This window comes from Physcomitrium patens, chromosome 11, assembly GCF_059467195.1.
Source record: "Physcomitrium patens ecotype Gransden chromosome 11, ASM5946719v1, whole genome shotgun sequence".
In the NCBI taxonomy this organism is placed as follows: Eukaryota; Viridiplantae; Streptophyta; class Bryopsida; order Funariales; family Funariaceae; genus Physcomitrium; species Physcomitrium patens.
The window spans coordinates 3,609,521-3,623,947 of NC_143420.1; the positions used below are offsets into that span (position 1 = coordinate 3,609,521).

A 14,427-nucleotide genomic window follows, 5' to 3' on the forward strand; every position below is an offset into this window, starting at 1 on the left:
TTCTCTTAGAATGGTCGGGGGCCAAGACATTAGTATGACGGAAAGTTCAGAGTCCAAGTTAGATGCTATCATGAATGCCCTCGCTACGTTATCACAAAGAACTGCAGAGATTGAAGGAGTCGTGGCAAGGCTTCATAATGATGGAGCATCTGGGATGGCACAATCTAGGTTGCACCAGCCTCAAACTTCTACACTTAGAGAAGCAACTTTGCCTCAAGTTCGACAAGCACCGCTGGTTCTACAACATAAGGAACCCCGAGTTAGCCTTCTGGACAAGTTCGATGGTACACGATCCAAGTTTCGAGGATTCGTCAACCAAATCAGGTTGATAACAGTTTTACAATCCGAACGCTATCCAACAAAGGAGTCACATGTTGGGCTTGTTGGAACCTTACTTACAGGACAAGCTCTATCATGGTTTGCTCCTTTGTTTGAGAAATGATCGTCCATACTAAACAACTTTGAAACCTTTTTGGAGGCATTTGCGGAAGCATTTGGTGAATACGACAAGGTTTGATGGGCTACAACAAAGATCCGCTCACTACGACAAGGGATGCGTTCTACATCAGTCTATGCATCGGACTTCAGGCAATTAGCATGCGACATCAATTGGGACGAAGAAGCGTTGATGAGTCAATTCTATTGGAGTTTAAGGGACGATGTAAAGGATTTGCTGTTAACTCTTCCTGATCGGCAAACACTCAACGAAGCTATTAGCCAAGCTGTGAAGTGCGATAACCGCCTATTTCAACGTCGCCAAGACCAACATTCAAGACAACATATGGTTCGCCACACCCCAACTATGTCGACAAGCAGCGTGAATTCACATTCAGAGGTACAAGACATGCAAATTGATGCAGTACATGTCAAATCTCTTACTCTAGAAGAAAAAAAGCGGCGTATGGAGGAAGGTCTATGCTTGTATTGCGGTGAAGAAGGCCACAAAGTTGGAAACTGCCCCAAGAAGCAAAATCGATATATTATCAAGACTAGGGGCGCGTTTATTCAGGAAAACGAGGATGCCCAGCCACAATAGGAACCGTGCGACTGGACAGTGAAATATCGCAACAACAACCAGGTTCCTTTCTTTCTACTCAACCTGCCCTTTGTTTTACAATCCCTTTGTTTATTGGCCCTCAGAAACTGAGAACCTTAGCATTATTAGATTAAGGAGCATCTCCTTGTTTCTTAGGCGAAGAATTTGCAAAGCATCATAAGATCCCTTTAGTATAAAAATCCAAACCTGTTCACGTTGAGGTCATAGATGGACGACCTTTATTGTCTAGTAGTATCACCCATGAATCAGAACCTATAGAAGTGATGTTTAAGGACCATAGTAATCATATTATTTTCAATATTATTAGAACTCCATCAAATCCTGTTATTCTTGGTCTTTCCAGGTTGGAAAAGCATAATCCATCCATAGATTGGAAGTTGCGGAAGATGACCTTTCCCACAAAACCACCAAAGAGCAAGCCTAGTAGAAAACTCCGAATAGAGAAATCCTTATTTATTGGAGCAAGAGCGTTTATAAGATTGTCCAAGGGAGGCACACCATTTGTCATTTATGCGGCTCCAACTATTGGGGAGAAGATCTCGACAGCAAGTATATCGGAGCAATATAAGGATTTTAAAGACATGTTTCAAAAGAAAAATGCCAACATGCTACCAGAACACAGACCATATGATTGCGCCATAGACTTACAGGAGGGAGCACAACCGCCTTTTGGTCCAATCTACAATCTATCGCAGATGGAGTTGGCGGAGTTGCGGAAGTACATCGACGAGAATCTAGCCAAGAACTTCATCCGTCATTCAAAATCGTCAGCTGGAGCATCCATCTTATTTGTGAAGAAAAAAGATGGCTCGTTGCGGATGTGCATGGACTATCGAGGCCTCAACAAGGTAACAAAGAAGAATCGTTACCCGTTACCCTTGATTTTTGGTCTCTTAGAACAACTTGGACGTACAAGGATCTTTACAAAAATTGATCTAAGGGGAGCTTACAACCTCATACGAATCAAGGAAGGAGATGAGTAGAAGACAGCATTCCGTACAAGGTATGGCCATTTTGAATATAATGTCATGCCCTTTGGTCTTACCAATGCTCCAGCGGTCTTTCAACATATGATGAATGACATTTTCCGAGAGTACCTTGACGATTTTGTTGTCTTCTATTTAGATGATATTTTGATATTCTCCAAAAATGAGGAAGAGTATGAAAAATACGTTCGTTTGGTATTGGAGAAACTACATGAGCGAGGACTATATGCCAAGTTGGAGAAGTGTTTATTTCACCAAATAGAGATGGAGTTTCTGGGGTTCTTTGCGACTATGGAAGGCTTGAAGATGGACCCCAAGAAAGTGGAAGCAATCATGTCCTGGGAGGTTCCGAAGATGGTTAGAGATGTACAATGCTTTCTTGGTTTTGCCAACTTCTATCGGATCTTTATCAAGAATTACTCTCAAGTTGCTGCTCCTCTCACTCGGTTGACATGCAAGGATAACTTGGAATGGGGACCTCTAGTAGAGAAGGCATTTCAAAACCTGAAGACCGCATTTACTACGGCTCCAATCTTGGTACATCCAGACTTTACAAAGGCCTTTTATTTAGAAACTGATGCTTCGGATTTTGATTTGGGAGCTGTACTTTCACAAATGGGAGAAGACAAGAAGCTCCATCTAGTTGCATTCTATTCTCGAAAGTTCTCTTCTGCTGAAATCAATTATGAGATCCACGATAAGGAACTTCTTGCTATAGTGGATTCTTTCCAAGAATGGCGTCACTTTCTTGAAGGAGCTGCACATCCAGTGACCGTATACACAGATCACAAGAATTTGGAGTATTTCATGTCGGCTCAAGTTCTAAATCAACGTCAAGCTCGATGGAGTATGTTGCTATCTAGGTTCGATTTTATTATCACTTATCGACCTGGAAAGCAGCAAGGACTATCTGATACCTTATCGAGGAGATCGTATCTTGTATCAAAGGCTGGAGAAGCAGCGTTTGATCAACAATGTACGACATTGTTGAAGCCAGAGCAATTTCAGCTTTGCGCTACTATTATGCCAATTGATGCTGACTTCCTCAATCAAGTACATGCCATAACCATTGAAGCTTCAGTAGCCATTGATATTAAGCAGCGTGCCAATGACGACAAGTTCAAGGTGGAGGGAGATCTTTTATACTTTGAAGAGTGGTTATATATCCTAAAAGGACCAGCACGACTCCGAGTTCTTCAATCTCGCCACGATTTTCCAGCTGCGGGACATTTTGGATTCAACAAGACTTTGGAGCTTATTTCTCGAGATTTTTGGTGGCTCCAAATGAGGAAGGATGTAAAAGATTTTGTCCTCTCCTGTGACATCTGTTCAAGATCCAAGAATCCTCGACATCGCCCTTATGGACTCCTACAGCCATTGCCGATTCCACGTCGACCATGGTCTTCAATTTCCATGGACTTCATCACGGACCTGCCATCATCGAACTCATTTGACAGCATCTTTGTCATAGTAGATCGGCTTACAAAAATGGCACACTTTGTCCCTTGCAAGAAGGCATCGTCCAGTGAAGTCACAGCAAGACTCTTTCTCGATAATGTGTATCGATATCATGGACTACTAGATGATATCGTATCAAATTGAGGAACCCAATTCGTATCGAAGTTTTGGAGATCTCTCTTTGAGATACTAAAGGTGGATATCAAGCTTTCTTCGGCTTTTCATCCTCAAACTGACGGTCAAACGGAACGGGTGAACCAAGTCTTGGAACAATACTTACGATGCAGCATCAACTATCAGCAAGACGATTGGACCACATATCTGCCGCTAACCGAGTTTGCATATAACAACACCCTCCATGCGTCGACTGAATACACACCATTCTTTTCCAACTATGGGTATCATCCAAAGCTTGATTTATTGAGTCCATCAACAAATAACAATCCAGCAGCTGAACGATTTACGAAACAACTATCAGAGCTTCAAAATACATTGAAGCTTCAATTACAATCTGCTCAAGAATCCTACAAGGTGTCTGCAGATAGATTTCGGAATCAAGCACCTATTTTCAAAATTGGAGATAAAGCATGGCTTCTTCGACGGAATATCAAAACCAAGCGACCATGTGATAAATTGGACTATCGAAGATTGGGACCATTTATCATCCAAAAGCAAATCAATCCAGTGGCGTACCGTCTGGAATTACCGGCTTCTATGAAGGTACATCCAGTCTTTCATGTCTCTTTGTTGGAGCCTTATCGAGAGTCATCTTTTCCTGGAAGAGTGCAATGTCCGCCACCTAGTATTGAGATCGAGAACCACGAGGAATACGACGTTGAAAAGGTGCTGGATTCTCCACGAAGGTGGGACAAGTTGGAATATCTTGTTCATTGGTGCGGCTACGACATTAATGAGAGAACGTGGGAGCCAGCTAAAAATCTCACCAATGCGCCGCAAAAGGTACAGGAGTTTCATCAACAACATCCTCATAAACCTAAGCCGGTTCGACAATAGTTTCTTTTTGAAGCTTGCTCACCCAAGAATATAAGATAGGGAGAGAGCACCACCAAAATTCGTAGTTGATGTAGTTATTTTCTCCAAGATAAAATAGAATTTTTTTCAGTAGCCATAGTTTGGTCTTCTGATATGGATAGCCAAAAGATAGATACTATGCCAGTCAGATTATCTCAACCAACTAGTTCACGAAGGCGACCCCGAGATGAAGAACCACCTGCACCACGACGACGACGGAGGATACCAAGTAACTGATCACTGGTGATTGTATTTGAGTCGGACTCTGCTTACGATGGTCAACCAGAAGGCATATTTGTAGGACAATTTCACAATAAAGACACGGAAGTTCATGCTTGGTCAGAAGTTGAAGGAGTGGGCGACTACCGTTGGCTTCAAGGGCCGATGAACCACTTACCTCGCGAATAACAGTTGGAGTTCATAGCAGACGTTATGCGACAAATCTTCATTTTCTTGCGTTGGTACTGATTGACAACAACATTGCTTCTCAGAGACCTCGAAGATAAAAAAGGGGGTGATGTTAGGGACATAGTCCTTAGAACCTTCTAGAGACAAGTTTCTAGAACTTTCTAGAGACAAGCTTCTAGAACCTTCTAGAAGCAAGTCTTTGGAACCTTCTAGAAGCTTCTTAGTTCATAGAAGATGTTAGGGACATAGTCCTTAGAACCTTCTAGAGATAAGTTTCTAGAACCTTCTAGAAGCAAGTCTCTGGAACCTTCTAGAAGCTTCCTAATTGGTAGAAGTTGCTTGAGAAGCTTCTTAAATAGAAGTATATATTGGGATCGAGGCTAAAGAGTTCTTCAGTCTCGACAACACATCTCTTGGAGCTCTAGCTCACCTCTCTGGTGTTGTTCTCATCTGATTAATCTAGTTCTTGTCAATTCTTCTTGAACTTCTTGTTAGATCTCGAATCTGTATTTCTGTGTCCGTGACACTTTTTAAGCATTTAAAAGACTTGTAAAGACACTAGTGGTAGAAGTCTCACAACAATTGGATGGTCAGATTGAGAATTACAGCTTGCCAAGGCTCGTTGTCTAGGATTAGGGTTTAAAAAAATAAATAAATAAAAATAAAATAAATAACAAATAAAAAATAACAAAAGAATTTGTGCTTAGAATATCCAAAAGCTATTAAAAATAGTGTTCTAAGCACTTTATATTGGGATTAAGCTTTTACATTGAAATCCAAAATAGTTTATGTTTAGATGGTTAAAATCTACTAGACTACTTGGATACTTGTAAAACATCGTTTTATCTTCCACAGCCAGACCTCTGATGGATTCTCAAGCTAGATAGCACGTAATAAGACACCGCTCTTCATAGAACTTGTTCCTAGAAGGAGAGGTAATATTACAAATATATGCATATAAGCTAATAATTATCTATATAAATAAGTAGACGTAAGTAGAAGTAAGTAAAAGTAAGTTAATTCTATAATAACTTCTATAGAAGTTTTTTAGAGGCTTCATAGGCATTGCTTTGACTTTACAGGTGTCTTTAATTGACTTTTCGGGTTAGAAACATGGTCAAGAAGTTGGCCATGTACTACACATGTTATTAGCTTGAAGATCAAGCTAATTATGTAACCTACACGTAGAAAAACTTGCCTTGTAATTCAAGGCATGTGTCCTACAAAGTCAACACATATTGGAGGTCCTATAGAACATCACCACATAGCCCCTAGTTAGATAGTATATATAGAGATAAGAATGAAGTCATCTTCACTCTTGTCAACTCTTTTTTTTGCTTTTAGTCTAATTTCAAGAATCTCAAGTTTTCTTGTCATTTGGTAATAAGCCTTTTCATTTTTTTTTTAATATACGTTGTCGTACTGTAAATACTTACAGTATGTAAAAATTAGTTAAAACATATTATATGTTGACAAATCTAGATGTGTATTAGAGTGGCTAGTAGATTAAATTAAAAAGAGTTGGTATAAGAAACTTTACTTGTTTCTTTATTTCTTTTGATTTTCACATTATATATATATATATATATATATATAGGACCTAAATGTTTAGTATGAAGCCTTGGGAGAAGGTAGAAGCCTAAAGATGAAGATTTAAACTAATAGGAGGTTAATTGGGAGGGATGAAACCAAGGCATGGTTGGATGAAGGTAGAAATAAGGATCTTCATCCCCATTGGTCGAAATCCATGCCCAATGGGCTTTTAGGAGGCTGCCCGCGACCTTGATAAGGGTTTCGGCGACTTCAAAGAGGCCATTAGAAAATCAGAGGCAAGGATTGTAAATTTTAGGGTTTTGGCTACAATTTTTGTACAAATTTTATAGGGTTTGGAGTTAGGGTGAATAAGTTATAGCCGTTTGAAGTTAAGGTGTCAATTTGAGACCTACTGTTACTCTTTTGAGTTTAAGAGGAGTCTTACGGAAGTTTTTGGAGATCAGAAGGTGCGGCTGGAAGGGCAACTTCAAGACATACATCTTTTTTAAAGGAAATTTTGCATTTGGAGTTTATGTGAAGGAGTTATAGGGAGTTAAAGACAATGCATTCAAATCAAAGGCAGTAAGTGAGTGGTTTTATTCAAAGTAGTGTTAGGAGCCATAACTTGAGTTTTCGAACGAAATTTTGGCTCAAACTTTGGGAGAATGTAAAAATTTGTGTTAAAAAGCTATCTATACAAGTTTCGTGGCATTTGGACTTATGGTTTGTGAGATATGAAGAAAATTGCGCGTGGGTATATAAAGATTAGGGTTTGAAGCGACTGTTAGGGTTTTGAAGATATCTCAAGATCTGCAACGAATTTGCAGTTGAAATTTGTTGTAGAGTTTAATAACAACATATCAGTACTTCATGTAAATTTTGATCTTGTTTGGACGGTTGGATCAAGAGTTATGAGGTGTTGAGGTTCGAGAGAATTTCTACACAAGGATATACAAGGTTTTAGAGTACTTCTACCATATTTTGGATGTTGTTGGTTATTTAAGACTTAAGTATTTGGTGTAATTGTCCCAAAAGGAGAACTTATATATATAAAATTAGGATTTCCTTATTTTAAGCTTGATTGAGCAATTAGTGACAGCCAGAAGCCCAGCGCTTTCTTGAGGCAAAACCTCTCTACCCCGACAACGTACTTCCTTATTTCTATTTTGTTACTCTTTCTTTGACATGGATTTCATTGATTCATGTATCATCTTTTAATTCATGTCCTTGATAAAAATTTGTTAAAATTATAAAGCATATAATATTATGGATCCATTGCCTTGTTGTAAAATATGAATCTTCTTGGTTGAAACATAAGTTGTATCATGTTCTCCTTATATGAATCAAAACTCTACTAAAAAAGCCTCCAAATTATCCAATATTGGATCTCGTCATTTAAAAAAAGATGAAAATCACAATAATGCTAAACCTGAAAGAAGTCTATCAATGAATCTAACTTGTGATCCTAGAGTTGGATAGCTTTGGGATTAAAGTTCAATTACAAGTTGTACTTGATTGATAAATCTTTAAAACTTGGATCTTGTACTATCAAACTTCTCAAACAAGATAATTCTTGGTTCTCTACTATCGGAAGGATGTTCCATTATAAGAGAAGAGACATGATTGGGTACAAATATTGAAGTAGCTCCAATCATATCTATATCATCACTTTCTGCTATTCTTTTTGCTTCTTATAGTTATAAACTGAGTTGATGCATTGTAAGCATTAACTCCCTCAATTATTCTTACATTTGTATCATTGCACTTTTCTTTTCAACAAGCTCTACTATAATAATACTTACAAAATAAATATCTAATATTGCTCAAGATAAGCAGAAGAGAGAACTTGAGAACAAAGAAGATACTAAAAACAATATTAGTTTAGAAGAGGGTAATGTGTAACTTCTAATACGCTTATGTCTTATAAAAAAAATAATCTACTCTTAATCAAGAGAAGACAAAATTCTAATATTATAAGTATACTATTGTATATCTGTTAAGAACATGAATTGGAATAAGATGCATAAACCTGAAAAATATGTGTTAAAAGAAAAGTGACAAAATGATAATAAAATATAAATATATTAGAAAAAGAAATTGGAATAGCTATTGCCAAAAGACAAGAAAACTAGAGACTCTTGAATCTAAACTAGAAGCAAAAAAGGAGTTGATAAGAATAAAGAGGACTTCACTCTTGCCTTCATATATATTATCTAACTAAGAGCTACGTGACAATGTCCTATAGGATCTCTAATATGTATTGACTTTGTGAGACACATGCTTTAGCTTACAAGACAAAGTTTCTATGTGTAGGCCATATAGTTAACTTGTTCTTCAAGCTACCATGTGTGACTCATAATCAACTTGTTGATCATGTTTCTAACCTAAAAAATCAATTAAAGACACCTATAAAATCAAAGCAATATCTATGAAGCTTCTAGGAAGCTGCTATAGAAGATATTATGGAATTAACCTATTTTTACTTATTTTTATCTAAAACATATAGGTAATTATTGATTTACATATATATGTCAGTGATAGTACCTCATCCAAAGCTCCAAAATTTATTTTTTTTTCCTTCCATTATTAAAATAATAACTTACATTAATTGTAAGTTGTTGTCTATTACTAGAGTTGGGATAGAGATTAGAAATAGAGGGAGCAAGGTTGAAAACAAACAAGTTTAGAATGAAAGTTGGAAATGAAGGAAGTGGGGCTAGGAACAAGGATGATATGGATGATTGTAATGATGGTTACTATAGAAGTAAGTTGCTTTAGTAAAAATTTGGATCACTTTATCATTCCCCTAAATATCATTCCAATGATCATTTCTTCTAAGTTCATCAGTTTCTAGTGCAATTGCTTCAAAATAACCAAATGAATAAAATCAAATAATTGTAAATTACCTCAGAAGCCCTGATTATCTACTCTGGGTACTTTGGTTTGTACTATTTCTGACACAAGTTCCATTTCTCCGGTGGTTACAGTATGATTAGTAACTGACCAGACTGGATTAGCGAAAGCAAAGGGAGTGAGTTTAGAGGTGGGATTAAGCTGAGAGGAGGATTAATAAGGGGAGGATTAGCCAGAGTGGAAGCTCCGAGCGACGGAGGGCAGGCGCCGCAGGCAGCGAGAGATAGAGAGAAGAATGGGAAGAGATGAGCGTCGGATTATGCAGACGAGTGTGTGTGCTTCGATGGCGGCGCATGAGTCAACGAGATTTCAGGCCCCACAATGGCAATCTCATCGTGTCGTGTTCCCACTGCCATGTGCTTCTTCCCATTCGCAGCTTGCCGCAGCAGCCTTTCGCAGCCGGATCTGTCAGTCAGTTTTTTATATTTGCGGCTCATTAATGAGCTGCTCCCAACACGAGACATGCGCGACCTCCAACCCCTCCTCACCTGCAGCAGCATTCCTGCACGGAACCGAGACTGTGTGGCCTTCGACCTCGAAGAAGTAGATCGACATGCACGCCAATTTATTGATCTCTCGTTCCGGCGATCGATCGATGGATTGGTGCTGTTCAGCTTGTCAGGGGTGGTGTGGACCTGTCTGTCTAGCCTCTGGCGAGAGGTCCTCGTGACTTGTCAGACCTACGCATATGTGCATGTGTTCGCAGATCAGATAATCAATTCAATCAGAGTTGAGGTGATTGTCATAGTGACAGTGCAGTATGTGGAGTCTTGTGCTTGGAAGTTGCAGACTCTGAAGAACGAGTTGCTATCGAGTTCTTCTGATTTTGAATGCTACTGAAACGCTCCATCTTCTCTCCTTTTTTTCTTTTTTTTTTTCCTTTTTTTTTTACTTCAAGGAATTGGGCGGTGCGTGTCGGAATCGGGACTTCACTTTGTAAGGGTCAGTAAAATAGATGGTTGAAGGAGAAAGGCAACTTTGCTACTTAACTTGAAACTTTTGGTTGTAACGACTGGTATGTGGGAGTGTTGCATTGATCACACGGAGTGATCGAGGGGTTTGTTTCCGGATAAGGAAGGAGTTGCAGTCATGGGGAGAGCACCAGGTAACGGTGATGAGAAGGAGGGGACGCTTCGGAAAGGACCATGGACTACAGATGAAGACCGAAAATTAGTGGCGTATATTCAAGAGCATGGACACGGCAGTTGGCGTGTTCTTCCCAAAAATGCAGGTCGTCCTGGACCGCCTATGGACCTCCCTTCCATTAATTGCAAAAAAACTACTGGATTCGGAAATTTTAGTTGATGATGGTTGGATGGCTCAAACTGAATGTGCGTCCGTGTTTGGTATACTTGTAGGTCTGACAAGATGCGGCAAGAGCTGTAGATTGAGATGGACGAACTATTTGCGGCCAGATATCAAGCGTGGCCGATTCTCCGAAGCCGAAGACCAGACGATTGTCCACCTTCACTCGGTGCTTGGAAATAGGTTCGCACGGTCCCATTCCAGTGCATCGCAAGCGCATACTGCTGCTTTAACTGTGTGAGAAAGTGACTCAAGGACACTGTCTCAGCGTTTCTGTTTTCTGTCCTGCCATGCAGATGGTCGACCATAGCAGCGCATCTGCCCGGACGGACTGACAACGAGATTAAAAACTACTGGAATACACACGTGAAGAAGCGTCTTCTGCAATTGGGAATCGATCCCTTGACACACACAGCCCGCATCGCAACAGATCTTGTGCATGAAGGCGCAGACATGAAGCGATCGGTCTCATCAAATCTTTGCCACATATCGCAATGGGATGTTGTCCGCATGGAGACCGAGACCAGACTGTTTAGCACCACCTCCCTTAACAATCAAACTGCAGTGGGTGATATAGACCGCCCACCATCATCGCTCTATGATCCCGGAGAGGCCCTGCAACAGGCCCCCCCAAGGCATGCAACATCGAGCTCATGGAAATCTTCAGTCGCTACACACAGCGCAAGGCCAGCTTTAGGCGATTCAAATGAAGCTGCGTATTCAGATCTTCAGAACGTGTTCCGAGGGAAGGAGTCTTCCTCCCATTCCTCTGCATCCCCTGGGAATCTTTATGGCACCTGCGAAGATATACCCGCTAAGTCGAGGTCAACATCGAATCATGGAAGTAGCCTTGACAACTACCACAGCTCCGTCTCCAGCACAATTATCAGCTCCAAGTTTCTCAATCCCATGTCGCCCACTTCCGTGCTGTGTCCTAGGTCGAACTCTGCCGGTGTTCTCTGGGATATCAACCTGTGTTCGTCTTTCTGGCAGACGCAGGCCGCACAGCTGCCCATGAAAGCCGACGCTCAGTCATTTCGGGAGACATCCAGTAATTATGAACAAGGTCAGCTACTTCATGAGCCACATCTTGAGGTCGGCTATGACGATTCATCAGAACTTGAATCGACTTTGAGATATCTTCTTCTGGAAAATTCTCACAACTTCAATAATCTCGTAGACTTTGCACATTCTTCATCACAAACCAGCTGTAAACCTTCTGCAGTTTGTAATCTAAGAGCGGCGCCACAATACATTGATGTCCATGTTTTAGATAGTAATTAATCAATCATAACAGTCTCCAGAACTAGAGAAGTTGAGGATATTGAAATTTCTACGCTCTACAACCTTCAAGATGGACATTAAGTCACATTAGTATGGGTAGTAGATCGTGTAAGAACACACTTTTATTAAAAGATTGTGTGTATTCATGCCATCGAGTCTCGTGTAGCTCGGATGTTTGTGAGAATTTGATGAACTTTCGTGCTTCTTTACTGCACTGTGTATCATTGTTTTTGAATCCGTAAAATGAGCTGTAATTATCAAGCTGCCATTTTATATCAGGGCTAAACGTTTTGTGACATGTACCTGTAACGTTCCTGCGATGGTAATAGGGATTTCTGATGACTACCAGTTATCACCGGACTTCATCTAGGTCTTGATTAACCAACACTTGGTTCTGTTTCACACAGATTTCAGATGTTAAATAGAGAGCATTTCAATGAATGAGATCATAAGCAGAGGCATCATATAGCTTCGAGAGTCTATTGATCAGGGAACTTAGCCGTTTGAAGTAGATAACAGAACGTGCACGATGAAAATTTTGTGACAAGGTCTGCAAAATTTGGAGCTAAACATGTCCAGACAAATTAGAGATTGGTAATGATTTAATATCTCTTTCCTCCGCAGTGCTTTTCCTGGGTTGACATCAAGACCAAGAACAGGGAGCAACACCTTCTTCAAGAGCAGTCACATGTTTCCTTGGAACAATTAACCCGCTCCCCAAGCTCATTAAGGCAACAGTAATGTGGAATGTGAAAGACAAACTGCGAAATGACAAGAGCTTGAGACGGCATCCATTGAATGTCATGGGTATCAAATGAACAACAGCCTGGAGCGCTTTCAGGATAGCCTTGCAGACCGCATGAACATGGACATTTTAAGACAGGTTTCTGAGGTCCTGCACCGTGAAGGCAGAATGAGAATAATTCAGGCTTAGCTCATGTTAATACCAGAAGAAATAGTGAAAGCGGGAAAAGCGAGCTTGCTCAAGGGAGATACTTACAGTTCATTAGATCTGCGGGAATGGGATGACCAATAACTAGAGAAATGCTACTCGCAGCATGTAATTCCAATTTTTCAGTCCTGCGTGCCGTTCTATTAGTCCCCAATTTATGATGCATAGTTAATAATAGTGTACCAGTCTTGACTCTTGCCAAACGGCAAGTCTAGAATGAACTAGGTAGTATTGAATTGCTTGAGAGAGGACAAATTGTTCAAATGCTGGCAGTAACTCCAGCAGGGAACCGAACAGTGGAGACAAAAAAAAGTCACAAATGATAATCTCAATGAGGAGTTCAGACGAATTGGTAACTGCGGATAGATTCATTCGTAACGCATTTCTCAGAGAACCTGAGGTATGAACTGCAGCTCTACCTATCGCCAGGCAGCACAGCCTGTCTTTGGCCAGAGCTTCAAAATATCGATGGTGACTGCACTCATGCGCACTATATCAGCAGTGTTCCTGCACGAGGGGGAAGAATTTTAATTTTGACCCTGAAGTGCTGCATCGGTGTCAGTGAGACAGAGCTGATTCCAGCCGCAGTAAACCGACCTAATGTCAGAAGCTTCAATTGGGAGGCTAGCCTTGGGACAAAGCATCTGGTCATTTCATGACAATGCCTAGAACTTATCACGGTGATTCTAGTGAAATTATAACTTTCCTTCAGAACTGGTCTTCGTTGCTGTGCATAATCAGGAATCATTAGGTTGCTTTGACTAAGTGATCTTTGGTGTAAGGTGAACCTCGATACCCCTTTAATATCCTGCCTATCCTAGGGTATGCACCGCTTACATAGTTAGATTGAGTCGAAAACGCACTTTTAGATTTCTTTATTAGTTTCGAATTGATTAGGGGAAGAGTGGACCCCAGTATACTGCTGGAAGTTTACCATTATAAGAATAGTGATCCGCGGGGGCACCGAATGGCTTCTGCTTGGCTGTAAGCACATCATTCCGATGACTACTATCAGCACCCCAAGAGTGTACAGAGAAGCATCTGGAACGTACGAGCAAAATCCATGAATTAGGCCTAAAAGTGAGAAACTTTATCCCCTTAACCAGTGGGCATAATACCGAATGCTCGGACCGTAGGCGCAATATCTACAGAGAGAAGACACGTCATGTTCACATAATCTAACAAGAAACAAATTAATCCTGCCTTGCTCGACATGGCGGAGAACCTACGCCACTGAACTGGTTTTGAATGTCAACAATGAACTATTTCCATCTGCCGCTACTCATCTGGAGCCTTACAATGGAAATGACAGCGCGACTCTTCGCAAAGTTTAAATATCCCTGGAGTTTTAATTCAACCTAGCACTTAACGAAGATTATCATGTGTTGCATTATGCAGTCGACAGGGAAGGAGAAATGAGTACATTTGCAGAGGACAGATTCTTCTGATCCTGTACTGATGAATGTTATACGAGCTAATTCACAAACTGCATCTGTGGG

The 14,427-nt window shown here is 40.4% G+C and overlaps 1 protein-coding gene across 1 annotated transcript; it reads left to right on the forward strand.

Annotated features, from left to right (window-relative positions):
* The first annotated feature begins 10,350 nt into the window (after nt 1–10,350).
* On the forward strand, nt 10,351–12,169 carry LOC112288299 (uncharacterized). The gene is made up of 3 exons (XM_024532362.3): nt 10,351–10,618; nt 10,746–10,875; nt 10,989–12,169. The coding sequence occupies exons 1-3, from the start codon at nt 10,477–10,479 to the stop codon at nt 11,974–11,976; spliced, it is 1,260 nt and encodes a 419-aa protein (XP_024388130.1). The 5' UTR covers nt 10,351–10,476; the 3' UTR covers nt 11,977–12,169.
* Nucleotides 12,170–14,427: the final 2,258 nt, after the last annotated feature.